At 46.0% G+C, this 27,317-nt stretch overlaps 2 protein-coding genes across 3 annotated transcripts; both read right to left on the minus strand.

Moving 5' to 3' along the window:
* Nucleotides 1-1,122: 1,122 nt before the first annotated feature.
* On the minus strand, nt 1,123-3,687 carry LOC144112595 (uncharacterized). Its single transcript, XM_077645390.1, has one exon. It carries the CDS (start codon nt 3,639-3,641, stop codon nt 2,367-2,369), a length of 1,275 nt encoding a protein of 424 aa, XP_077501516.1. The 5' UTR covers nt 3,642-3,687; the 3' UTR covers nt 1,123-2,366.
* A 1,379-nt stretch (nt 3,688-5,066) lies between these two features.
* On the minus strand, nt 5,067-7,963 carry LOC144112596 (uncharacterized). 2 transcript variants are annotated; one of them, XM_077645392.1, is made up of 4 exons: nt 7,685-7,963; nt 6,770-6,933; nt 5,198-5,284; nt 5,073-5,113 (listed from the first exon to the last, which is right to left on the minus strand). In XM_077645392.1, exons 1-3 carry the CDS (start codon nt 7,797-7,799, stop codon nt 5,237-5,239), a joined length of 327 nt encoding a protein of 108 aa, XP_077501518.1. In that variant the 5' UTR covers nt 7,800-7,963; the 3' UTR covers nt 5,073-5,113; nt 5,198-5,236. The 2 variants fall into 2 exon arrangements, with proteins under 2 accessions (XP_077501517.1, XP_077501518.1); XM_077645391.1 differs by having other exon boundaries at nt 5,067-5,284.
* Nucleotides 7,964-27,317: the final 19,354 nt, after the last annotated feature.

Genomic DNA, 27,317 nt, shown 5'->3' on the forward strand with positions numbered 1-27,317 from the left:
TGCAACTGGTAGCTAAATATGTGCACACAAATATGGTGAACGATGATCTACACCGCTTACTGTTTTGCAAAATGTCATCGGCTACGTACGTTGACTGCACAGCATAAAAAACAACCTTGTTTGCGAGATAAAGGATATAAACTTAATGTGATACAAAGAAATCACCACTAGATGTAGCCCACTATCGGAAAAAGCTGCGAGTTTACTTACTATGTACACAATAGTGTACCTACATACATACAGTGCCAGAGGGTGTATATTGGGGTGAGTTGCTAGTCCACTTTGTAGCAGACAAGGATAGAAAAGGAGATGTAGAGAAACCAGACCACTATGCTTTACCGTCTTATGCTTTACTATCTTTACGTTTAAGCAAAAGGAAGGACAAACGGAAGGTGGCTGCCACGGGAAGATGCCGAAGGGCGATGGATGGATGGATGGAAGGTAGGAGCGTCCCCTTTGAAACTGGGCAGTGGTAGTTGCCACCGTGCTCAGTTTTTTTTCCTTTATTTTTGTTTAACTCTGCTGTAAGTTGTTAATAAAATTCGCCATTTTCTTTAAAATACGTTTTCCTTCTCTTTAAAACTTATTTCACAGCTCTGCTTTTGTGCCACCAATCCTCCAATCTCTTTTTGCTAATTTCCACCGCAGATTTATTTACATGACTATTTTTATCTCTAAACCCTAAGGCCTCAGGAAGAGTCAAGGTAGATGTACACTGGTAGCGAAGGCTCCATAGACGCCCATTGGTCCAAAAAATGGCGGCTCGTGGGCACTCCAGCGCCCCCTGGATTTTGGGGGGCAAACTACGCAAACGTGACGTAGAATGACGTCACGCATACGTATGCTTTTGGCGCGAATTATAAAGCGGTCTTTCTGTAGAATCCGCGTTTTCGAGCCCGTACCTCTCGAAGGTTGCTGCCTTTCAGCGCGCCCCAACCTTTGCCAGTCAAATGTGCTCGAGTTCCTGCTAGTTATGGCCTTGTTAATGTGCAATTGGGAACGCAATGAAAGTGACTGGTAAAGGAGGAGCAGCATAGAAAGGCAACACTTCCAGACACTGGCGAAGCATGCATGATTCGTAGTGCAAATACTGGTGCTAGTACTTTTGAGAGCTTTTGAGTACAGCAAGGTATGATGCACAAAGCACTGGCTCAAGTGCACAGTTCGCAATAGAGTGTACGGCAAGTATGGTTTTCATAGTTTCATATTCATTGTTTATTGCAGCAACCAAACAAATAGTCACAAAGCACACCCTTGGCACACAAACAAAAAATACATGTCACAGGCAGCACAAGCAGTATTGTTTAAGTTGGCTAATCATCTCAATAGTCACAGTGCAGATAGGAAAAAGCCCTGAAGTGCCACGAACGTTGTCAGTTAGGAAATTGAAAAGTACAGAAAACAATGCTACGACAGCTTCAATTGAAGCAAACATAACATGACATAAGTAGGCGCATCAACACAGACCGTAGAGCACACTGGGATTATTCTTCACATTTAATTTCTTCGGCTGAAAGAATATAGCAGGCGCGTTTACATCTGCAAGGCAATGTTAAAGCCAGCTTTAGCACCCTCAAACGTGCTCAACGTAGGAGCAAATACCATACATTGAGCCAGCGTACCATCTCCAGAGTACTTCTAGTCGTTAGCCGGATCAATTTGAAGTAATTTTACGTCAACAAAAGTACACATGAAGTACAGCATACAGTGAAGTGCAAGGACATTCGCAGGGCAGTAAAGCATGTAATCAGTGTACTGTACGCTACAATATAGCCAGATAAAAGTCAAGCGCTGTTATGTTCGTTGCGCTGACAAAGATCCTACTAAAAACTCTGAGATGCAACTAGCCTGCTAAAAGGTGGCCTGGTGGCCAGTGGTGCCGAGTGGTAGTTATGATGACAATGGTTGATTTCATTATACCTGCCAGCACGGAACTGCAGGGGGGGCGAGCAGGTGGAAAAATTAATCCCAGCGCCACGGAAACTAGGTTAATCCATTGCCTAGAAAGTCTCCTTTCAGAGGCATTCGCTTTATCGGTATGGCGTTTTATCTGACAATATTGCACAAGTACATAGGTGACACTTGAACAGGCTGTACATGGCATAAAAGTACCCTAAAAGAGTGACATAGTGGAATGAACGATGAAAGATGCTACATTGTTAAACCATTGCCCCTGTGAGCAACCACGTCACATCCTAGCAAATCAAAATACACAAGTAAAAAATAAAAGAATAAAACCAGGCTGTGAACCAGAAAAAAACCCTTTGCAACCGTTAAACCAGACTAAGCTGATTTGTTGCACAGGCTGCATAATAGCCTGCAACTTCACAAAATATTCAGCCAACAGCTCGGGAATTGCATCCTTTTCATTTGCTTAGCCTCAGTGCTTGCTTTGTGGCTTTCCGTTTAGTAGTTTGACTGTGCAGTTCAAGATTTTTTCTGCGTGCAAGCCAATGCAGCCTCACCCTGACGAACAGGGCAAACAAACCATCATAAACGTCATCACCACACACAGTCAGCGATTTTTCTACCTTGGCATGAAGCAACATGCACAGATCATGCCCTACTTGTTCTTTTCCCACAATATTGGAACTAGATGCGACAAAAAGCTGCTCGCAAGCATTGATGAAAGCTACAAACGAGGGTGTAGGAACTGACAGGCTCCCAAAGTCACCTTCTCCAGGATTTTTGACACTTAAGTACAAGAGAACTTGGCTCTGATCGGCAAAGGCGGCATTTTCTAGCTTCACCTCGCACGTATGTGGCCCTGTAACACACCTGTGATCATTCATAAACTTGTAGGCAAGCCAGCCAGCAAAATAGACAATGTTGTTCTCTAGTATTGGAGACTGATAATCATATGGCAAAACTTCTACTGCAACTGGCAAAGATGTGGCAGCTGTACAGAGAGAAGGAGCAGACTTAGATAGACAAACTGGGAGAGTGGCTAGAAGGCTAGACATGTCTTCAGCACAGTTGCTGCTTTCCGACAGTTTGAAAAGGTTGCTAACTAAAAGATGCCTAAATGCTGCTTGAAACTCCCGGCAAGACGATTTGCTGTTCGATCCAGATTTCGACCTAACAATAGCAAAGGTGTTTTCAAGTGCATCCTGGTTCAGGTGCCTGGTAAGAAGGTATATCAAACCATAGCGAGAGGCCAGGTGGTTCCATAACAGCAGCACAGCCCTCGTAGTTTGGCAGAAGCCACGGATGCAAAGAGGCTGCCGCGCACAGCCTAGAACTTCGATGTTTTCGAAAACTGCAATACACTCTTCCAAAAACTCTTCATGCACAGATCCTGCACAAATTGCAGATGCATACGGAGACTTTCCCCGCTTCTGTGAAGTATTTAGACTGTCAAAGAGTCTATCGATCCTCTCAACAAATCTGGCTGTGTGGATAGCCTCTGATGGCAACTGTTGGAATGTTACCAATGTGCACAATGCAGCAGCGCAATGATTGCTGAATACCTGTGCTGCGAGTTTCACAGACATCTTCGAAGCAAAAGTTAAATTAAAGTGCCGGGCACTCAACTTTGGGATGGACCGAATTTGCATTTCTCGATCCTTCTCATAAGCCTGTCGTATGTACGAGCTTTTAATTGTGCCACTGCCTACCCTGAAGTCATACTTGAAGAGCATATTGTGCAAGCACTTGAGCAAATGCGGTGGATCAAAAATAAAGAAAAGCGGTTCACCATTCACGCTTAAGTACGGCTTTTCAGGGGTCACAAGTTTCGAAAACAGAAACATTTTGGTTCCCCTGATCACAAACCACAGCCACAGGCTGCAATCCAGCTCCAACCAACATTTTGTGGCATTTGAAGAGGAGGTCATACAGAACAGTTGCAGGCGCTGCCTTATCTGCAAAGAAGTAGCCAAGAGGCTGCTTCCACGGCGTACATATTCCTTTGGCCATGAACACAAGCGCCTTGTTTGCAAGATTTGGACCTTGTGCTGCACTGTACTCTTCAAGGCCTTCAAATCTGTCCGGCACTGGATTGTACGACAGCTCCTTTGAAACATGCATTTCATCAAAAATTATGGTGCAAGCCCTGTCTTGCCGTGGAAAAGACGCTGCCCGTTTCTCGATCAAATCAAAAACTTCAGGATAAAATCCAACCCTCAATGGTACGCGTGCAAGCCACAGCTGCAGTGACCTAACAGATGGAAGTTTCAGGAGTTTCCTGCAATATCTGTAACCTTTTGGGCTGTGGAAGTATAAACCTAAAGCAAAGGTTTTGTTTTGGCTGCACCATCGACGGCCAAACCTGCTGGCATTGTGCATCTTTAACTGAGCTTCAACAAAAGCAGCAACAGCTGGTGTTAAATGCTCATGCAGACTATCTACCAATTCGGCAGTGGTCTTCATGCGACGGCGCTGAAGCAGCAGTCCTTGCAGCCTCTTGTTGCGGTTACGCAGCTACCTGAGCTTGGCTCGAAGTTTCTGCAGTGGCCGCCCTTTCATTGATGGGGCTGGTGAAAGATCCTGCAACGTACAGAGTCGACGGAAGAGCAATAAGTTGCTACGTCGGGTTTAGTCATAGCTGCATGTAGTCCTGTAGCACCAAAAAGTGCGCAATATTGCGAAAGCGTTGTAAAATTGCTAACCTTCATAAGAAAGAGGCGAACTGCTGAACGGAGCTCCTGGTGACAGATCAGCACTCGCTGACAGTGTTGCGGCCACCCCTGCCGTGCCAGGTTCCAGAGATGAAGCGCTTGCTTCAGTGCTTGGTCCTGCATATGTGTGGTCAGCTGCGCCCACAGAATATAAAGAACAAAATATAGTGACAGCACAGTTCTGACAGGGAAGCCAGCAACCCAACAATGCACAAATAATAACTAAGCGCCACAGGCGGAATTAACACTTACACTGAACCATTATGAAGCCACTGGCGTGGGAACAAGCTTGGTTCAGCGTAGAACCAGTAGGGCTGGCACCATCTCCATCTGCACAGCGCACAGGCAAGGAATTGTAGCATATTTCTGAGCCATACCTCCTCAGGCTGTTCGAGCAGATACGAAATAACAATCACCTTCTTGGAAAAGTAGCAGCGACTGGGACGACCGACTCTGGACGTACCCCTTGGAAACAGGTTCACCGGAGACAGCAGCTATCATAGGAAGCAGTCCAATGAGCTTTCAGTCGTCACCATTTTCAAAAGATTTATGTCAGTTATGCATACAACCCTGCTCACCTGGTTCTCCAGCCCGGCGCACTGATGCCGAAGTTTCGCTCAGAGATTGTGAACAGTCCATGTCGCTGCTGCATTCGCTTGAGGTGTCTGAAATGGCAACATTATTGCGGAGAGAAAAGAGAATTCAGTACCTTTATAGTAAATAATTTCCAAAGAACTATAGCTTCCACAGCATGCGGTTCACATTGTCATCACTCTAGAAAGAAAAATGCTTATCCAATGAAATAAAATTCTGTTTACCACCCTTAATCGTTAGGCACATTAGTTTGATGTCATCAGCATCTGTGGAGCACCAGTAAATCATTTGCAATTTTCATATGCTATGTTTTATTTTGAAGAGTGCGAAATTCGCCTATCACACAAACAACGATAGCTCGCAAATCAAGTAATGTGCCCCATATTGTTTACAGATTTATGCAGGTCAGCCTATGGCCTACGCAATGAGATGCAACAAGAATGAATTCGTAAGCAATTATCGCAAAAAATAAAAACCTGTACAAACATTGGCTTTCGCTAGCATGAATATTGAGGTAAAAGGCAACAACACAAACAATAATTAGTGCATTTCTATAATCGTTCAGTGCATGCTTTGATACATAACACATGAGCACACAATATCTCGAGAAGCTTTTCACCAAGCGTACCTTGCCCAAGTCAGCATAAGATTGCATCCTGATAAGACTGAAGATGAAAAAAGAAGCTCTGCATACAAGAAAGCAAAGTTCTGGAGTACTAAAATTCATCAAACTTTTAGGAAGGCTCACCCTTTTTTCCCCCTCACTTCTTTTGAGCTATCAAAGGAAGGACGAGAATGCCCTCTGGACACGACAGGGACCGTTCATGAGACAAGGTTTCACGGTGAATATGAAAGATTCAACTCCCACTTGCTGCAAAACATGTAGAGTCGCCTGGTTTCCGTTGCTGAAGTGGCTAGCGGCATCAAACAGCCTGAACCGGAAGACTGACAGACTCACGTTAAGATCCTTTGGAGTCCTTTGCCATACCAGACTACCGAATATCCCACTTCCATTATCCTTTTTTTTACCGGAAATATCAGGCAAGAGTATTCACATCGTCAGTGTACTTTTTCCGCACCCGTGCCTAGAAATTCGCTTGAGCACCCTTCGCCTACTAAGCTTGTGCCATTAGCTTACCACAAGCACAAACCTAATTCTATGCTATGTTGGACATTGGTCACGAACCTCACATACAGTGTACAGTGCATACAAGAGACGTAAAACGAATATTATATATATATATATATATATATATATATATATATATATATATATATATATATATATATATATATACACACACACACACGATATGTATATAATTATATGTGCTCACGTGAAAGCGATACTTCCATTTTCGTTTTCGCTTAGCAGGGTGCAGGTAAAAATTTACTGTAATTTTTAAAGCCACAAGACAGATACATAATTCGTTTTGCGTTTTGCAAAAGACGCTAGACTGTTTACGGTTACGACAAAAAGGAAAAATTTCATTTTTTCACAAAACCTGACATTTCAAGAGCGGCGAATGCCTTAAAAGTTTGATAACAAAAATTACCAGCAATGCTTGCTCAAGTAGGCAAACCATCGTGTCGCAGCCTTCCTGACGGCAGATACACAGATGGTTCGAAGTGCCTCGAGCAAATCCTGAGTTCTCGTAGCTGCGACGGCGCCTTCTTCTCCAGGCTGACGTTGCGGCAGAACTGCGCCCACGCTCGGCACCTGGACGTGATGCAACATGCACGTTAGATACAACTGCACCAAAAGGAATACGCATACTCGAAACGCCAATGCGTCATTATTCCTGTCACTGCTAACTGCAGTAAATTATACTTGCATTACATCTGAACTATGGTAGTAAATGCTCGCGCCAAGCTCTCTGCGCCCCAGAGTGCGGTAACGCTCATCCTCATGCCACGCGGCTAGCTGCTTTTCTAAGCTCAACGAGTGACGAGAGTGAAGTGCGTTTAAAATTACCCTGACAGTCATGTATATGTAGGACAGCAATACCAAGGCAGGCAATAACTCCTGCTGAGCGAATCCAGTTAAAGCCTCCTCAAAGCCGCGCACATACACGAGGCTGAGTTTCGATACTCCCAGCTGCGAGGGGATCCTCAAATTGGCTTCATGGTTTTGCAAAACTAAACAATGTCGCACTCAGAGCCGTCAGGTAGCAAACTTTGTTCTAAATGGGCCTCCCGGTCAGTAGCGTGCACGTGGTTGCTCCTGAGAGCCCGGTGTGAAGTTCACGTTGGTGATAGTCAGCTGCATGAAACTCACTATAAATTAGAAAAATGTGGGCCTCTTTCGCACACCTCAGCACTGAAAGTGTGTGCCCTGCAGTGTAGTACATAAATATCCCCGAAAACATGAAGCCAAGTACGCACGAACGGGTTACAGCTATGAAACACGCGCGAACAGCCCGGCGAAACCATATCGAAGCTATCGCGCATACCTAGAGCAGACGACACACCTGTGAAAGTCCAGCGGGAATCGGTGTAGCGTGACACCAATGGTACTATCCACGCTGTCGCAGTGTACCCTTGGTGTACCACGGAGCATCGTTTCATCACATGCCGCAAGCTCATCTTGAAATGAAGCGCTAAGCGCTTCAAAAGAAGAGCGCGAAGCGTGCAAAGACGGAAAAAGACTTCGCACTGGCCGCACGCCGAAGGAAACGACAAAACCGAGAAAACTGCCGCAGCGGTGCAGCGGGGTGCAAATCTTACCGAACGGTGACAAAGAAGCGACGTGCAAGGACGATGAAAACTTCGCAAAAGGAGCATTTTGAGACCAGCGAGCTAAATTTATACGCTTTACCAGGCGCGCCATCGCAGACAGCTGGCGATAAGAAATCGCTTCGTAAGCTCCCGCCACTGTGGCCGGGTTAGCCGGGTATCGAAACAAGGCCTGCAAAGACGCGCTGTAATGCACCGCACACTCATGAATAGGGGGCAGTCAAGAGTGTTGCAAAAATACAAAATTTGCCACGTTTTAATAAAATGACTTACCTCTTTCATAAAACAAGGTGCTAATATATTTTTTCTTTTTTATTGGCAGATTACATTCCAATTTTGTAGCTTTATTATTTCTTTATATGAGTGTTTTGCCCCCCATCCTCTGGTTGTGCTGCAGTCGCGCTAAACCACTTTGCATGCATCGACAACTGGATGGATACCATCACAATTTAGAATGAGGTGTTTGTTGTTTCTACAGATTTACCACACACAGCACATGTGTCATCTTCTTCGTTAAATTTCTTTTTGTAGCTGAACGTTCTAAGACTCCCTGACCTATACTTCAAAGAGGAGGGCACTGCCCCTTGAGTTATCATAAAACGTTTCCTTCCTGATCTGCCTTTTCTAGCATCGATATAGTTCTACACTATGCTTCTTTTCCATTGAATCTGTCAAATTTTTACCTTCGACGTTTTTAACCTGCCGTTTAATGCTCTTTCTTTCTCCTTCCTCGTCCCTGGCAAACTTACTGGTCAGCTTTCTAGTTCGTTTCCGCCACTGTGTGTCATCGCTCTTTCTGTACAGGTATTTAAATACATTACCTGCCCAACTGTTATCGTCCAATTTCCCCAGGCGTTCTTCGTATAGTACTTTACTCTGAGCTTCCCGTGCTTCGAACGTTGCCAAGTCCATATCCCCCTGTACTGCCTCGTTTGTGGTTTTCCCGTGGGCACCTAGTGCTAATCTTCCAACAGTTCTCTGATTTACTTCTAATCGCAACTGAACTTCAGTTCTTAAGCATAGAACCGCATTCCCGAAAGTAAGCCCCGGCACCATTATTCTTTTCCAAATACCTCTGAGGACTTCATACCTGTTGTACCCCCACAAGGCCCTACGTTTCATTATCCCGGCATCTCTTCGCCCTTTTGCTATGAGAGACTGTTCGTGTTTTTCCGTGTACATATGCCCTTTGTTTGCCCATACCCTGAGATATTTGTATTCGGCCACTCTGGGTATTTCATGGCCCTGTATTGTAAGCTCCTGATCAGTTAATTGTGCCGTTGAAAACCATCACACCTGACCTAGTTGCGCTAAAACTGAAACCTATAGACTGTCTCCTTCGTCTCCACAGAAGTTCACCAAAGTTTGCAAATCTTCCTGGTTATTTGCTAACAGTATAATATCGTCCGCATACATTAAACCCGGTAGTCGTTGCTCAACAACCTTTCCGCCTAATGTGTATGACAGATCATAACCTAATAATAATAATTGGTTTTGGGGGGAAGGAAATGGTGCAGTATCTGTCTCATATAGCGTTGGACACCTGTACCGCGCCGTAAGGGAAGGGATAAAGGAGGGAGTGAAAGAAGAAAGGAAGAGGTGCCGTAGTGGAGGGCTCCGGAATAATTTTGACCACCTGGGGATCTTTAACGTGCACTGACATCGCACAGCACACGAGCGCCTTAGCGTTTTTCCTCCATAAAAACGCAGCCGCCGCGGTCGGGTTCGAACCCGGCACAGATCATAACCTAGATTGCTTCCTTGTAGCCTTCTCTCCATACTTATCATATAAAGCATGAACAGCAGCGGTGATAGAGAACAACCTTGCCTTAATTTTTTTTGTACCTGGACAGTTGATGTACCCTTAATTCCTTCTCATGTATTTCAACTTTATTCTTTCGATATATTTCCTGTAGAAAATTAATTAATCTCAAAACCGCTTACAGCGCCACTTCAGCAGCGGCGGCAGCGGCATGATCGAATGTTGTTTTTGCCTTCTTGTGTTAGCAGCGGCGTGGCAGCCGTTGCGTTCTTTAGAGGGTCTCGTGTGGTCGTCGTGTGGTCGTCGGTGGTCGTGTCGAGTGTGGTGCGCGGGTAAAGTGAACTAGATGAGAGGGTGTCAAACGCCTATGCCGCCTGTGTATCAAAATCTAGGTAAAAAAAAAAAAAGGTAATTTCCGCTTGGAGCGCTGCGCACGTTATCCTTGCCTAGGTGCCTTTTTAGAGGCGGCAGAACCACTTGGATGCCGCATCGGGCGCCCGAAAGTGAAGCCACCTGAAGTTGGGCAGCATGTCCCGGATGTCAGCCTTTGGCAGTGCATGAACAAGCCGTGCTAGCTAAAAAAAAATAACCGAAACCGAAACTGAAGTTTGTGCCGCGCCGTCTTGCTGCTGCCGTGGGCTTTGACTCTCCGTGCCACGCAGCGCCACTTTTGAATGCGCGTTTAGAGCACCCACGACTTTACTCTCCCAACCCCAATAGGTGCTTTTGGCAGATGAGTACTACAAACACGCCCTTCAAACCGTGCTGGGAATTGTTTCGCTCAGCTTGACGTCTTCCAGCTGCAGAGTGCGTCACGCAAACGTACGCTGTCGATCACTGAAAGGAGTTTTCGTCTGCGAGGTGACTGTAGTGTTTTCTTTCAGCTTGTGGAAGAGGGAAAATAAAGCACAACTGGATCATCTCAGACTTGGCGGCGGCTCCCTGGACACAATGCAGCGAACGTTGCATTGTTAAGGATCCTAAAGCCACCGGTTATACATGTCAGCCGATGGATGCGCGAGCTGCATGATTGCGAAGCATGGACGGCTAGCTCATCGACAAAGTGGGCACACTTCGTTCTAGTCAATGCAAAAGTATGAGTGAACTCAGAAGTACAATCAAGCCGCCTTGTTGAACTTCAGTGCAGCGTATGCAACAAGGATAGCTTTATTCAAAAGCATGGGCGCATTGCACTTAACGGCACGAACAAAAAGATTGCAGTAATTTAGACATAATAGCACCTATCTCCGCACATATCAGGCTATAATGAGAGCGTATACACGTGTGCAGTAAAATGAAAGAAAAATCAGCTAAAGTAGATATTCTTCATTGTTTTTAACTCGAAAATGTTCTACATAAATAATATTCGTTTCCAATAGGAGGCAAGGAAAAGGCTATATTAAATCGGCTTGAGCGGGCCTCCAAAACTCCACAACTTCACCTTTAAAGGGGCAAGGAACAAAATTTGTGTTTCGCATTTTCTCATACATTGGCAAATATAGATAACTACGTGGTAATCAACTATAGGTACCCGGTAAACAGACTGTGATTGAGGTCAAGAAGACATAGCTGTTTGTTCGGTCGCTCGCATTCTGGCTCATGGGGAAGGCTAGTACGGTTAAGAGACACAGGTTAATAAAACCGCGAGGGAGTTATTGTAGCTCTTTGTGCATATGTGACGGGAGCACTAAATTTACATGTTACACCACTTCACTGCTGATACCAAACAGCATGAAGGAAACATTTTCATATAGTGTTAAGTGGACAGGTTTTATATGGAGCAGGGAACACGGCGCGGAACAGATGTCAAGTAAATGCCGCTCTTAGGGGCAACACGGCAGGCCGCCGGACGCCGTTCTCCTCTTCTCGCCGGCTTCGCTCTAATCGTCTTCATCAGGTACGTCTCTCACACGCAGGTTCTCCCTGGATCCCTGGGCAGCCGAAGGTCCCTGCGTGATGGTTAACCCCTCGGGCACGGCAGGCAGGGCCACGTGGTCGACTGCAGTCCTAGAGGAACCACGTCCACTGCTAACCTGCAACTGTGAGGTCGCTGAGTAGATCGACAGCAACGCGAAGGTGGAACGTAATGCGGCAACATTTATGTTTACATGGTGGAGAGAGGGTGTGCAGATGGTGTCTGCACTCACAAAGTGAAGAAGGCCTTCTGCTTCGAAACAATTATCTTTAAATAATTACCCTATGAATCTCCTATTACTGAACACCACAATGTAAAAAAAAACACGCTCCTTGTTTTCGGTGACTTTTGGCTTCCATCGAGGGAGGGGAAAGCCTCAGAGTGCTTGCCAACGTTTCAACTAGAGGAGTTGTCGTCGTGTGGGTAAAGCATTCGTCAATGGCGTGGAGTATCGCCTTGCCTCCGAGGAAAAAGGCCCAGTGAGGGGGAAAAGGTGGGAAGGGTGTTATAGAATGGGGAGGGTGAATCTTGTCTAGGCTTGGTGGCTGCTACAGCGGCTTGAAATAAAAAGGCCGGCTCAACAGAAAGGAATACGGGGGTATTGAGCGTGGAGAGATGTGGCGAACGTGGAGGCTTTGTGTCCAGCTGAAAAAGGTGCACCGTGACACGACTGGCTTCGTTGGCCTGAAAAACGAAAAGAATATGATGAAACAATGAAGCAGCATGGCAGAGTGAAATGCGGGAGAACAAAAAAAGAAGGAATTAGAGGAAAAGAGAGAGAATGGGGGCGAGATTAGATGAATTGTGAGAGGAAGGGGGAGGGAATTAATGCTTAAGCCAAGGGTTCCTGAGAAATGACAGCAAGAGCTTCAGGGCATAAGGAAAAAGTAGAACGATCAGAAATCAGAGAGAGGGAAAAAAAGAGACTGAAGGGGAAAAACTCGGGTTGGGGCGGAGGGACAGAGTGAAAGAAAGGAGAAAGCGGCGATATTGAAGCAGTGAGAGAACATATTCTACCACGTTCCAGACCTTTTAAAGAATTACGCCAGTACTGGAATAGATTCTAAGTTTCCTTTGCATATATGTTGCTCCCTGCAAGGTTTGCAATGTTTTAAACTTGTGGACTACGGATACAACTTTTTGTTTTCTATTTCTTGCAAACTTCAAGCCATTTTTTGCTTGTTATATAGAACACATTTTTCTCAGCAGCCGATCATAAAGAAGGTGTGTGCCTCGAGCCACCTTTTCTGCAAAGCCCGTATGCCAGCGCTTTTGTCCCGAGGACTCCGTCCTGTATGCAGCTGTGCAGAACGCAAGCTTTATGAGCACCTGCTTTTTTTTTTTCTACGGTTTGCCGCTGGCTGAAACGGTCCCTGTAGGGCACCAACTGGTTTTTTGCTTTGATCTACTGGTCCCAGAAGGAATGCCTTCTGGTTTTGTGCTGGGGTCTACTGGTTTCAGAAGGAAGCCTTCGGGCTTTGTGCTGTCTACTGGTCTCAGAAGGAAGCCTTCTGGTTTGCGCTGCTGGTTAAAATGGTCCCTGTAAGGAGCCTCTTCTGGTACCTGCTGGGCTTCTGGTTCTGAAGTGGGACCTACTGGCTTCTATAGAGAGCTTATTGTTGTTCGATTGACAACTTTTTGCTGTTGTTTATGTTCCAATGTTATTTCTCAATTAAGAAAATTTTTCACTTAAATTTGTTTGTGTTTTTCTGCTGTAAATTGCAAAAATAGTGGTGAAATTTAATGAGAAAACTATGTTTATTAACTGTTCCCCACTAACACTTGTGGGATGCCCTTAATGAGGGAGTATATATAAGCATGAGCTCATAGTAACAGTTTGTATACTAACGTGAGTCTATGTTTCTCATATAAGTTCTGTATAATGCAGTGCTTTGTTGCTGGGCTTGTTGGCGCTTGCTACGATTAAAGCTGTGTGTTCTCACCACCCTGTAAACCACAAATATCAATTCGACGTGCCGGAAAGATCCAAACGTCATGTGATGAAAGGAGCGTCTATTAGATGTACATCATAAGGATCATCATTTGGACGTGCTACACGGTGATAGGACGTCAATAATATGAATGTTTTTATATCTAGAGCACGTCCGCAAAGCGTGGACACTAGATGCCTAATATCTAATCTAGTACATGTCCACCAAGCGTGAACACTCGGTGGCGCTGCGAGCAGCCGAGGAGAGCGGACGCACTTCACATGCGCTCTGCAGTTTTCGGGACTTTTGACCCGGTTAACTCGAATGGACTGCCAAAGTTTTAGTGGGAGACGACGTCGAAAGCGAAGCGGGCCACGAGGACACCTCTTTCAAACCGCAGGGTCCAATATTTTTGGATTTATACGGTTTTGAAGATCTCCCACGTGGCCGACCGAAGCTAGGCCTATTAGGCCTAACACAGTAGCGGGGCTCTGCGGCCCTCCCGGCCTCGGCCAGCGGTAGAAGCGGCGGAGCGATGACCCATGCACTAAATCCCAGCGTATATCGCGCACCGCTAAAAGACCAGACGAATTTTATGGCGGAAACCCAAGAAAATATGGACGAAGACTATCAAGACGCTACCGGGGAGACCTTCGCCCACGGACCAACGACAGCCTTTCAAGCCCTAAAAAGCAGCACCCCAGCGACAACAACGCTACAGGCAAGTCAGAACAAGGTTTTGGACGCGGACTGGGAGATAGCCATGTCCAAGCGGCAAAAGAAACGCCAACGTGGATGCCAAGCAGGAGATTTGACGGGAAAAGCACTAGGGAACGAAAATTCCCTAGGCGTGGCGAAGAGCACAGGTGGCACGCCAACTGCACCTAAACAAGGAGAGGGAAAGGAGAGCCGAGGAGAAGGCTGCCTCCGCTTCCCAGGGATGATTTAAATGTAGTACTTCGGCCGAAAGGACTGGCAGTGAAGAACCTGCAGACGCACCAAGTGGCGCGGGCGGTGGTCGCGGCTACCGGACACGGATGCAAGGCAGAAGATCTCATCATCCGACAGCGCACCGGCTCGAATATCATAATAATCAGTACCGATAACGAAAGCGCTGCTCAACATATCAGGCGCATCACGCAACTGAAGTTTGGAGAGCATAGCTACGGAATCAACGCACACGTGGCGGCGCCGGAGGGAACGCTGCGCGGGGTCATCCACGGAGTGGACCCGGGGTCTCCGGCCGAAGAACTCAAGGCGAATTTACGAACCCGCTCACAAGGGGTGAAGATCCTGGCGGCAAGGATGCTAGGCCGATCGAGCACAGTCGTCATCACCTTTGATGGCCCCATCCTCCCCAAGCAAGTCTTGTACTATACGGGGGATCGAGAGATGTGGTGCTACCCCTATAGGCCGACGCGGCAAATATGCTACGTTTGTTGCCAACACGGACATCGATCGGACGTCTGTCCGAACCCGGGAATCAAGGCATGCAGACAATGCGGCCAGAAAGATCCGGAAGAACGACATCAATGTACACCCAAGTGCCTGCTAAGCGGGGGCTCCCACGCGGCGGGCACGAAGGACTGTGCACAACGACTGAAGCCAATCAACGAACTGCGATGGGGACCCCAGAGCCAGCAGCGACGCGGCCGCAGCCGAAGCAGAGGCGGGGCACGGAGACCGCGCTGGTTCCGGAACGAGGACCAGGAGCGGCAAGGTGACTACCGGAGCGAATCCAGGAGTCGCAGCCGGGGGCGCAGCAGCAGCCAGGGCCGGAGCCGGGAGCGGGACGAGTCCTACCCACCCCTGGGCGGCCAGCAGTCCTGGGTGAAGCCGAAGCAGCAACAGAAGAAGAGCGGCGGAGTCAAGGTGAGCTGGGGAGCCGGCCCTCCCAAGGCGCTTTTTGCTCCGCACAACAACAACACAAACACACGAACAGAAAATGAAAAAAGGCTTACTGCCGAAATTAGTAACATCAGGAAGGAACAAGAGCAGACCCGAGAGGAAAACAGACAGCTTAAGAAACAAATAAGCGAATTAATAGCGGAAATGCAAGAGATGCGAAAGGCAGGCTGCTCGCCTGTCAGGGCACCCTCACCCCCACAACAGAGTGTAGAAAGTTTACAAACTAATGAAGGAGGAAACTCAACAATAGACGATGTAAAGACATTCATGCAGCAGCAAATGCAGCAGATGCAGCAGCAGATACAGCAACTAAATCAAAAGATAGCCCTGCAAGATCAGAGCTTCCGCAACTATGTAAAGAGTCAAAACACACGGAAGACAGTAAATGACGCTAGGGACCGCCTCTACAATGAGCGCAGGTTTGGATCAGAATCCCAGGGAACAAACAACAGTACCAATACGATAACATGCCAGGACAACAACAACTAGAGATATGGCAGTGGAATTGCCGGAGCTACAGGCGTAAGCAAGGGCTCTTACAGCAACTCAATAACACTAGAGGAAACCCACCAGATCTAATACTTCTACAAGAGACAAATTGCACCCCAACCCTAAAAGGACACTCATGTCAGGAGAACGGAAGAACAGCAACTCTCATTAGGAACAAAATCACAAGCATAGCTCATAACGAGTTTGAAGACACACAGCTAGAACACATAATAACTGAAGTGATTCCCAAGAGGAAAAAGAAAAGCTAAAAGCACTTTTATAGTAAATTTGTACAGCCCACCTAAAAATAAAGGAGACTTCATTAAGTTTTTTGCGGAAGCAAAGAAGCTTGCAGGGCAGAATACCCTAATAATAGCAGGGTACCTTAATGCGAAAAGCCCACAATGGGGCAGCAGGATCGAAGATAAAAAGGGGCGCGGCATCTGCACAGCAGCGGAAAACATAGGCTGCGAGTTACTCACAGATGAAAGTAAGCCTACTAGACAGGGTAATAGCGTAAGCGTGGACACATGTCCCGACCGAACCTTTGTCAGGGGCGCTAAGCAAGTCGAATGGGAGAACCTGCAAGAAAATCTCGGCAGCGACCACTACATCATTAGGGTCAGCACAGAGGCAGAAAGCATCAAAAGGAAGAACGGCAAGGCAAACTTAACTGACTCCATGGGATGCCTTCCGCACCTACTGCAAACAACTTAAGGACGACATAACTTCGGCAGAAGATTGGAGCCAACAGCTTAGACAAATCGGGGATCTCTACACAAAAGAAGGGATCGAACAGAACAAGCACCAGAAGTGGACAAGCGACTTCTCAGGCTCTGGGAGGCAAGACGAGGCCTGACCAAGTGGAGGAAGCACCAAAAGCTAAACAGAAAGCTAAAGAAGAAGATTGCCGAAATCACCAGGCAAGCAGAGGAATATGCAACGCAGCTGGCAAGACAAGGGTGGCAGCAAGTACCTCGCTGAATGGCACCCTCAGCACGGCTAGAACGTGGCAGATCCTCAGAACACTCATAGATCCGAGCAAAAGCAAGGCGGGAAGCAGCAAATCCACCCAAAGGCTAATTCACCAGTACGAAGGTACAGAAGAACAGCTGCTCCAGGCAGTACGAGAGAATTGCTACGGGTAGGACCAGGTAGACGGCTACCAAGGCGACTACCAGGGCGAAGAAAACCCAACCACGGACAGACCCATCACTAGAGAAGAGGTCGTCGAGGCCATAAGGGCAACAAGGAAAAATTCGGCAGCAGGGGCGGACAAGATTCATAACTCGTTAATCCGAAATTTAAGCGACGAAGCAATCAGCCAACTCACCCTATACCTAAACAAACAATGGGAAGAAGGGACGGTCCCAGCGGAGTGGAAACACGCCGTAGTCGTCATTATCCACAAGCCCGGCAAGAAACTCCAAATTAAAAACCTCAGACCGATCTCGCTAACATCATGCCTAGGCAAGCTGTACGAGAGAATAGTAACCCGACGAATACAAACGCATCTAGAAGACGGAGAATGGTACCCCAGCACCATGTTCGGATTCAGGGCAAATTTATCAACCCAAGGCATCTTGCTACAACTAAAAGAAGAGGTACTCGAAACAATGCCAAAGAACGGGGAGAACGTTGTCATGGCCATCGATATTAAAGAGGCCTTCGACAACGTATCCCATGCCGCCATTATGGAAGGACTTAACACCACCAACTGCGGGAAGAAGGTCCATGACTACGTTAGAAGCTTCCTCATGGACAGAACAGCGACGGTAGGCCTACGAGACCTGGGGAGTGACACCTTTCAAACGCCATGCAAGGGCACTACGCAAGGCTCAGTAATCTCGCCAATACTCTTTAACATAGCGATGGTCAACCTCGCCAAGAAACTCAGCCAAGTCCAGGGGATTAGTCATGCAATGTACGCAGACGATTTCACCATCTGGACCACCCAAGGCTCACTGGGGGAGAAGCAGGAGGCGCTACAAGAGGCTGCCACCTGCATTGAAGAATACACAAAACAAAGAGGACTTAAATGCTCCACGGAAAAATCTGAGCTCCTCAGAGTGGGTAGGCATCCTACGGATGCTCCACTCGAAATAAAACTAGAGGGCCGGAACATCCCGGAACAAAAGATGATCAGAATCCTCGGCATGTGGCTGCAAGGAAGCCGGAAGTGCAGTCATAAACTCAGACTGCTAAGCAAAGCGGCAGGACAAGTAAGCCGGATGATCAGCAGAGTAGCGCACAAGAGGTATGGCATGATGGAGGAGGACACACTCAGACTAGTCAACAGCCTAGTGGTCATCCGGGTAACATATTCATTACCGTACCATGTGACTATCAAAGCAGAGAAGGAGCAAGCGGAGACAATATTCCGGAAGGCATACAAAACAGCTCTTCATCCCCCAAGAAATACATCAAACGACAAGCTCATGCAACTCGTAATCAGTAACACCTTCGAAGAATTAAGAGAATGCCAGCTCAAGGCACAAATACGAAGACAGCAACACAACGACTGGAAGGGCGCTCCTGACAAAGCTAGGTCGTGAAATAGAAAAGCCACAAAATAGCAGGGCCGCAATACCGGACCCGCTAAGAAAGAAGCTATGCATACAACCTATCCCCCGAAACATGGATCCAAACCTCCATGCTAACAGGAGACAGGTTAGGGCAGAATTTTATGAGAGGAACATGGGGCATCGGGACAACACAGTCTACACTGATGCCTCCCTATACCCCCAAGCACACAAAAATAGCGCGGTAGCAGTAGTTGTAAATTACCACGGAGAACACATCACAAGTCTCACAGCCGAAGTATCTAACATAACGGAGGCAGAGGAGATTGCTGTCGCCCTGGCCGCGAATGAAGGATATAGGACAGGGAGATCCCTTAACATCTTAACGGATTCACAAGAGGCGTGCCGGAACTATACTAGAGGCAGAATTAGCAGCACGGCACTCAAGATCCTCAGTAGAGCTCTGCTCCCTGAGGGACGACCAATACACAACATAATCTGGATACCGAGTCACGCAGGGATCAGGGGCAACGAAGGGGCAGACAACCTAGCTCGAGGAATGCCCAGCCGAACAGGAACGTCATTACCCCCGGAGGGGCCCCAGATTAATTGCGGGGACAGCTATTCGGAATTATTAAACCTATATAAGGGGCTAAGATTCCAATACCCCCCACCACATAAAGCATTATCCATGGAGGAAGCCACAGGATGGCGAAGACTGCAAACAGGCTCCTTCCCAATCTTATACATATTAAACAAGATGTTCCCCACACAGTATAGCGCCACCTGTCCGTGTTGCGGAGCAAAACCAACACTATATCATGTCACATGGGAGTGCGGAAGAAATCAAGCATTCCACAAACACGAAACACCAAGTGCGGAGCAATGGGAGAGCCGGCTCACCAGCTGCGAGGTAGGGGTCCAAAGGGCCCTCATAGCACACGCAAGCGAGGTGGCCTGACTCAGTGGAGCCCTGGACTAGGGGCCCACCCACGGCCAAGGAGGACCCAAGCTTCAAGATGAAGACTTCGTCCTCTACCGCTACTTCCTAAAGGAACCAATAAAGTTTTTCATTCATACATTCGATGCGCAAGTTATGTTCTAATGTATGTCCAACAAACACAGATATTGGACGCACAAACTATCAATTAATATATCCCATATATCTCTGGCAGCTTTAGTGCCGCATTCGAAGAAAAGAAAAGCCTGAATCCTAGGACGCATGTCATATGGAATTAATTTATTAAGGTTTTCCATGGGCAATTAAAGAGCTTTTTGGCGATAATGCGGAACATTGATAATGCGAAACATTCCCATCGTTTGTGATGTAACCACGAGGTAGTGGCGGTGTTGTGACCGGGTGACCTAGAGGAAAGCGCGAGAGGCATGCAAAAAAAGTCACGTGCTACGCCGCACGTGTTCTAGAGCGGCGCTCGCGCACACTTTTCCTTTCCTAAACTTCCTCCTTAATTATTGGTTTCGGAAAAACATACACTCGGTCATGAGGCTGAATATGCAGGAATGCGGCTAGTAGTGCTACTGCGCTATTAACGGGTCTTCCGCCGCATTGCTAATAAGTTGTTACCTGTGCATTTCTTGCGAATCGGAAGCTTAATTCCTGCATATTCCAAAATTCTTCGGCATACGTGCGGTGCATTTGCTTGCAAACTGAGTTGTTCGAAATAGGCAATCTAGAGAAACAGCTTTACAGTGAAGGCAGTTATCGAAAGGCGTGTTGAGCGAAGTGCATACCGTAGCAGACGACGGGCCTGGCCGCGACATGCGCAGGCCATTCGGCACCCATGGGCGCGCGAGTTTGTCACGTGTCCACACAAACACGAAAAAAAAAAACTTCAATCACTCTTTTTTTGCATAAATGGTGCATGAGAAAGACAACACAAACATATTTTCTGGCCTGAAAGGTTATGTATGAGCACAAAAAGCCACAACAGGAAAAACTCATGCCAGCCTCACCTAACGGCACCTATCGGTACATAGTAGTACCAGTAGTACTCGCTGCTCCGCATATTGCGTGGTAGCGCGGTCTTCGACTCGGCGCGGTAGCTCAGCTTTAGCTGCTTTAGCTTTGCCAGCGGTAGCGCTGAAGTTGTCGGTTTGTTGGGTTCTGGCGGCCTACCACACAATATTTTTGCGTGTTCTACCGTTTCTGCACTCCACATATGGCTCGACATCCATCAAAAGTATGTGTGATGGCCCCGTTTGCATAGCGGTTTCTTTCCATGTGTTCGGCATGCCGTGCCGCCGTTTGCTGTCAGTTGACTAACGTTTGATTGAAAAGGCTTAGACCTTGCTTCTTTGTTGCAGCATCGGACGATTTGTGCTGAACTATTTAAGACTATCCTTGTCTTTTGTTAGCGGTGTAGGTTGATTGTAGATGCCCACGAAGGATAATTGGTGTGTCTGCTGAGTAGCACGGTTTTGTTGCGATGCCAAAACTAAGCAAAGCGCGGTCTGTTCGGATCAAAGCCCGGTTAGAAGTTCAGGCGCTTTTCCAAGCATCGGAAGTGCCGAGCTTTTTGCGGACTCGCTTTACGAGCTCAATTCCGAGTCATTCAGGTGAACCGGATGGCGAAACTCGGCGCGAAGCGAGTGATGCCGACTACTTAATTTGCACTCCCTTGCGACAATGCAAACGGTGCCAGCGGTTCGACAGACGACCCTTGCGCCAGCGTTTTGAGCAAGCTGCTGATTCTTCGTACGTACGCTCCCCTCGACTTGCCTTCGGAGCACACTGCAGGCTCAATTAAGTGACTCTAGCGATGCCGACATAATGAGCAGTGTGGCGAGTGGCAGTTCTCAGTGTGCACTGGTCGCTGCTTCCCAGGAATTGGGACACGACGTCCCGACAATTGAAAGCGTTGGAACGGTTGACGAGTTTCGTTCTCGGCTGGTTGGTTGGGCGCCACTTGAACACAACATATCCCATCGCTCTCTAACGGACTTGCTGCGTCTTTTGAAAGGTCACAGCTGCTTTTCTGATTTGCCATCAGACGCACGAGCGTTGCTTAAAACTCCTCGTCGAACTGCAATTATAGCTGGTGTTACTGAATTGCCTCCTGGACACTACTGCAATTTCGGGCTTAAGAAAGGCTTGGAGGATATGTTCTGTGTCCCGTAAAGCACCCGCCACAGGTTGTTGGCCTTTCAACATAGATGGCATGCCTTTGTCAAAGAGCTCCCGTCTGCAGCTCTGGCCAATTCAATGCCAGATTCAACTTAGTGCCACCCATAAATTACCAGAGCCGGTGATCGTTGGTGCTTTTCTGGGCCCTGCAAAGCCAAACTCTGCCCATGAATTCCTTCACCCTTTTGTTCTCGAGCTAAAAAATTTAATTCGGGTAGGTCTAATGATCTCTGGCAAACTGGTTAAGGTAGAAATGAGAAGCTTTATCTGCGACGCACTGGCGCGCGCATTTATATTCTTGACAAAATTACATGCTGGCTACGCAGTGTGCCCTAAATGTACTGCAGAAGGCAGTTTCAATGAGAAGATGTTTTTTCCTACCTCAGAATCGACGCTAAGAACGGATAAATCATTCCGGAAACAGGAAGATTTTGAGCACCACCACGGTGTGTCATTGTTGACGGAACTTCCTATTGACTGTGTGAGCAACATGCCACTTGATCCCATGCATTTGCTGTACCTTGGTGTAGTTCGTAAGCTGATAAACTTGTGGTTTGCGAGGCCACTGACAGTCCACCTTGGTCCCACAGATCGTAAAGAAATAGCCAAAGGTGTCGCCCTTGAGGGTTGTGTTCCACTTGAGTTCGCTAGGAAACCTAGGACTCTGGATGAGAAAGACCGCTGGAAGGCTACAGAGTGTAGGCTTTTTCGGCATTACACTGGCCCACTAGTGCTAAGGGAGTCACTGCCAAGTCCCATGCTTTTGAATTTTCTCACTTTGCATGCAGCTGCAACAATTCTCAGCACTCCATCACTTTGCCAACAGTATGCAGACTCTGCAGAAACACTTCTTCAGCATTTTGTGAAATGCTTTGGTAGACTTAATGAACAGGAGGAGGTATCGTACAACGTTCACTGTTTGTTGCATCCAGCAGCAGACGTTCGTTTGTATGGAACGCTTGACTCTTTTCCTGCATTTTCTTTTGAAAAGAACATACAGGCAATCAAAAAACTTCTTCGTAAACCTGGTCGTGCATTGAATCAGATATATAATCGCTTAGAGGAAAAACGTGCCTCAAAAGCACAGCAAAGTTACTTTGAAAGGCGGCCAAGGGAATTCTTGCTCGAAAATGATGATGTGGGAACTCTCCTTCAAGCTGTAGACTCCCACAGTACAAAGGAATCAGGTTTCAATCCTTCACTTTGGGCTTGAGACCTAATGACGGCTGCTGCCGAATCAGTGAAGATGTCATTCTCATAGAAAATTTTGCCCATAGATTGTCTGACTGAGAGTCGTGCATAGTTGTCAGGAAGTTCTTTGAAGCAGAACCATTGTACAATAGACCACTTGACTCAAGAAGGCTTGGCATTTCAGTTGTGAGCAAACTCTCCTCAATAATGTGTTGGCGTATAGAAGATGTCAAAAAACTGGTTAAGCCGCCGTTCCCGGGATCGAACCTCGCTGCAGCAGCCACGTTTCCATGGAAGTGAAAGGCAGAAGTGCCCGTGTACTGTGCAATGTCAGAGCACATTAAAGATTGCCGAGTGGTCAAAATTATTCTGGAGAGGACTATGGCAGCTCTTTCTTCTTTCACTCTCACATTCTTCCCTTCCCTTGTGGTGTGGTCTGGGTGCCCATGACATAAGTGAGACAATAACTGTGCATTTCGTTTCCTCAGAAACCATTTTTCAGTTTTCAATTTTTGCATCACTAATGTTGTGCTTTCAACTTTTATTCCTAGATGGTGCCACAGTGCTCTATATTTCTTGGTTGACATGGTAACCATGTTCCACTGAAATTTCCAACAACGAGGTACACATCACTGTACCATAACCGCTCTGGGTGTGGAGACTGAAATGGTTGCTATGCTATACTGAAACTGCCTAATTAATGTTTGACGGCTGTAACTATGTCAGTTTTAGTTCATAATTTTTTTTCAGGTGCGCAGCTCTCACGCTTGCTGATCATGGTTTTTAGCATAGAGGCACATGAAACACGCTCATCGACTGTTTGAAAAATTCTTGGTAAAAAGTTTTTATCGCATTTGTTGCAAAACCATTGCGTAGTCGAACAGCTTAGACAGTAAGCTTTTTGTTGTGGTGAAAAAAAATTTGATGCCTAAAATTTAGTTGTCGGTCTTATTAAGAGTGCCTGTCGTTCCATGCTCTGTAGTTGGAATTCTTTTCCTTGTGTTCTGTATTACACATTTAAGTTGCCATGCAAATAAAGTGTTACCCTTTTTTTTTTACTGGTTTTGTCAAACACTGAAAGGTGATGTAATTGTCACTCACGATGTGTCATTCTAGTTCAAGCCAGGCTGTGTTTTTTGTATTAATGGGATGACACCTAAAGAAAGTGCACTTTTCAAGCTTTCTCTGGTGCTCCTGCGGACCTGCTTGCTTGCTTTGCGGGTAGAACTTGTTGCTCTAGGCAGTCCAAAATTTTGGCTTAAGTTATTGTTTTGGGGGACGCCCTGTGGTGCACAGAAGCAGATGCTTTGCTTACATGAATTGATTTAATACCAGTCCTGTTGACATTGCAGAGTGAATTTCAGGAATGAACATATGCGCTACGGTAGTGTATAGGTGGCAGACGGCTTGCATAAAAATTTCCTCTTTTTTTCTGGCCTTACCTCACACACACTGGTGCTCTGTTGGTCTGCTACCGGTGTTTTGTACCTTTTAATTTGGTCACAATGTGCATCCACTTCTCTAATTAGTTCTGACTTCTTTTCCAGCTTAGCTGCTGGCATGAAATGAGTACCAACGCTTTAGCAAAGAAACCCCTTGCTTTAAATCTATGGGTGCCTCTCAAAGGCGTTTCTTGCAAGAAAAGTGTTGAGGAGGCAACAAAGTGGCCTCATTGGCCTGACAGTGAGTGTGTCCTGTCTACATGTGTACCTTTCCACTGGTGTATGCACTCTTTCCTTAAAGACAGTGGAGCTGTTTCAAGTTTCGAGTAAGACTGCGAGGGCTACTGCAATGTTGTTTTCATGCTGGTTCCTTAGCAGTTTTACTGCATTGAACTAAAGTACTGTATTGGCCTCACCACTGATTAATGTACGCAGAAATAAAGGTGAACCACTTATGACTGGAAAGGCAGAACAACCACCGTGCAGGGGATTCAATTAAGGGCCTTCTTTGTAGCTGCCAGTGCTCCTTATTTATGAGCAGAATGAGAGTATGAGTCTCTTCACTGGCATTGTTGCAGTTGGCATTGCACTTGACTTCTTTCTAGGTAAACCAAGCAAGTTATGCACCATGAAGTGGCACTATTCGAACACTGCAGTCTATAAGCACTCGTGTTGCATGTATGAACCTCAGACATCCAGTGATTTTAGTGGCTGCAATTGGGCTCTGGGATAATATCACTGTCATCTTCTCGCCTGCAGATGGGAAAGCTGGAGACTTTTTTTTTCTAAATGCATGCATCCCACCCACACTTCGTCTTTCCTGTAAATACCTTCTTGAGTTAGGTTACTGTGCGTGCGCTGAAACTCTAGATCAGGAAGCATAGGGACTGCAGGGCAGAATTCGATAGAGTGGTCTGACTTCGAGGAAGAACTGTCTGATACAATGAGTACCATAAGTGTTGTTTTGGTAATGCTTTATTGTCAGCAGTCTCTACTTGGAAGAATACAGTGCCAATCAGGTGTTGACACTGAAAAACATTAAGACCGGGCACAGGTTTCAGTCTGTCACTGAGCGGTTTTGAAAGTGAAGAGTTCCTCTGTACCAAATGAATATGCTTGTACCGAATCTCTTGGACATGACTAAAAAATTGATTGTTTATGCTGGAAGCACCTCTGCTTGCGGCAATGTGTGAGGCTTATGCTGCTTTGCTCTGCCTATTTTACAAGACAGCGCAGACAAGCCAAGAAGCACCTGCTGTCGGCAAAGCACCTTTCCGAACAACTTTTGTGAACATTAACATTTCTAAGTGTTTCAGTGTTCTTGGCCATTCAAATACATCCTGGGTAATCATTGTCTTGTGTTGGCATGCAAAGCACAATACATCAGGCCTTGTCTTTTTTGAACCACGAGTACAGAAAGATCCCTTCGTCTTTCAAGTTCACTATGAACTTGAGTATTGGAATACACAAAGAATGCTGCTATGTCTTTGAAGCTTTGCTTCTGCATGAGCTAATTTGCTGTTCTTTATTTTGCAGGCATTATAACCAAAGCTGAGAAGACAAGATGCTGGAAGAATGTTTCAAATCAACTGCAGTCAACCTATACGCAAATGCATATAGCTTATTGCTCACATTCTGTAGAAGAGTATATTCAGTGATCCAAAGTGGTGAAACTCTGCAGGAAAACCAAATCGGTCTTCATATCCAACGTCCCCAATCACTAAGGCCTAAATTACGAGCATTGTAGAAGATGCAATATGTGGCATTGCACTTAAGCATACAGCAACTGTCATGGTCAAAGCTACGTAGGCATATCATAAGCAAAACGCCTGTACTACGTTTTTTTTTGTTCGTTATCTTTCCTATCTTTTTCCATCGAGAAATAATGGTGAATCCAGAGTAGTTTTTGCGTGTTGTTTGTTGTGCAGTCATTTCTAAAGCAAGCATTTTTGCATTGCTTCTTGCGGTACTGCAGTTTGTATTTTACTTACACTGCTTTTCTCTGCTTAATTTTGCAGGCTAATATCAATAAGCCAAGCGATATATGCTACCACAGGAAGAAATCTTCAATACCTTTCCTCATAGACTCAATGGCCTAATGTTCATAGTCTGTAAAATAGCTTGTTTGCAGACCTCTGTGCATGGTGTATATGGACAAAATGGGGTGCATAAAGCCCCATTTATCGAGAGCACAGATACTGGGACATCAATGATGGTTATTGTTTATGATACCATGGGCAGCATGGTCTAAGCATAAAGAAGGCTATACGTATGCAGGTCACCTTGTTATCATTTGATGGAGTACAGTGCATGCAGAACATTTTTTTTCCCATAATCTTTCAAGATATTTGCTGAAAGAATAAGGTGCAGCAAAATTAATAAATTCTGTGCAGTGAGTAGCCATTGAATGCATGTGCCTTTGGTCAACCATCCTTGAGATCTCGCTTCTGGTGCTAAAGGGCCTTCAGTTTTTGGAAATGTCTTGACTTTCTTGTCTTTCTTGTTACAATGTCATGCGAGTGCATTTCTCATTATTTTGTTCATTTAATCTGTTGTTTCTTGTTTTTTTTTTTGCTTCAATCATGTTTGAGGCATTATGAGCATAGAATCTGTACCAAAGCTGCAGTAACAGGTTTTATTAGTGCTCAGCCAGATATTCGCTGTTGAATTTTAACCTGTTCTGTTTTACCTGATCTTGAGTGAAAGCCGTAATTGGTTGCTAATTCAAAGTACACGTTATAATCTGTTTTATTGTAGGTGGACATAGATGTGTGTTGGTATTTTTGATGTGTCTTTCTGTTGATATTTTTCATGATCAAATCACCTGTTGCAGATTGCTAAGGGGAGATGTGAGTCAAAAAGCGGAAATTTTCATTTAAAAAAATTCAATATATTTTTTTTTTCACTGTGTCCATAACTTTCATCTCCTCTTTTACATATAAAAAGTTCAGAGCTGTAAATCACACAGAAATTGTTAAAAAACTAGGTTAATGCTGTCTAATCAAACACTACATTTCTGTGCACACCATTTTATTTTGTATCATGCTGAGTCAGTATAGTGTT

Source organism: Amblyomma americanum, unplaced genomic scaffold (assembly GCF_052857255.1).
Source record: "Amblyomma americanum isolate KBUSLIRL-KWMA unplaced genomic scaffold, ASM5285725v1 scaffold_428, whole genome shotgun sequence".
Classification (NCBI taxonomy): Eukaryota; Metazoa; Arthropoda; class Arachnida; order Ixodida; family Ixodidae; genus Amblyomma; species Amblyomma americanum.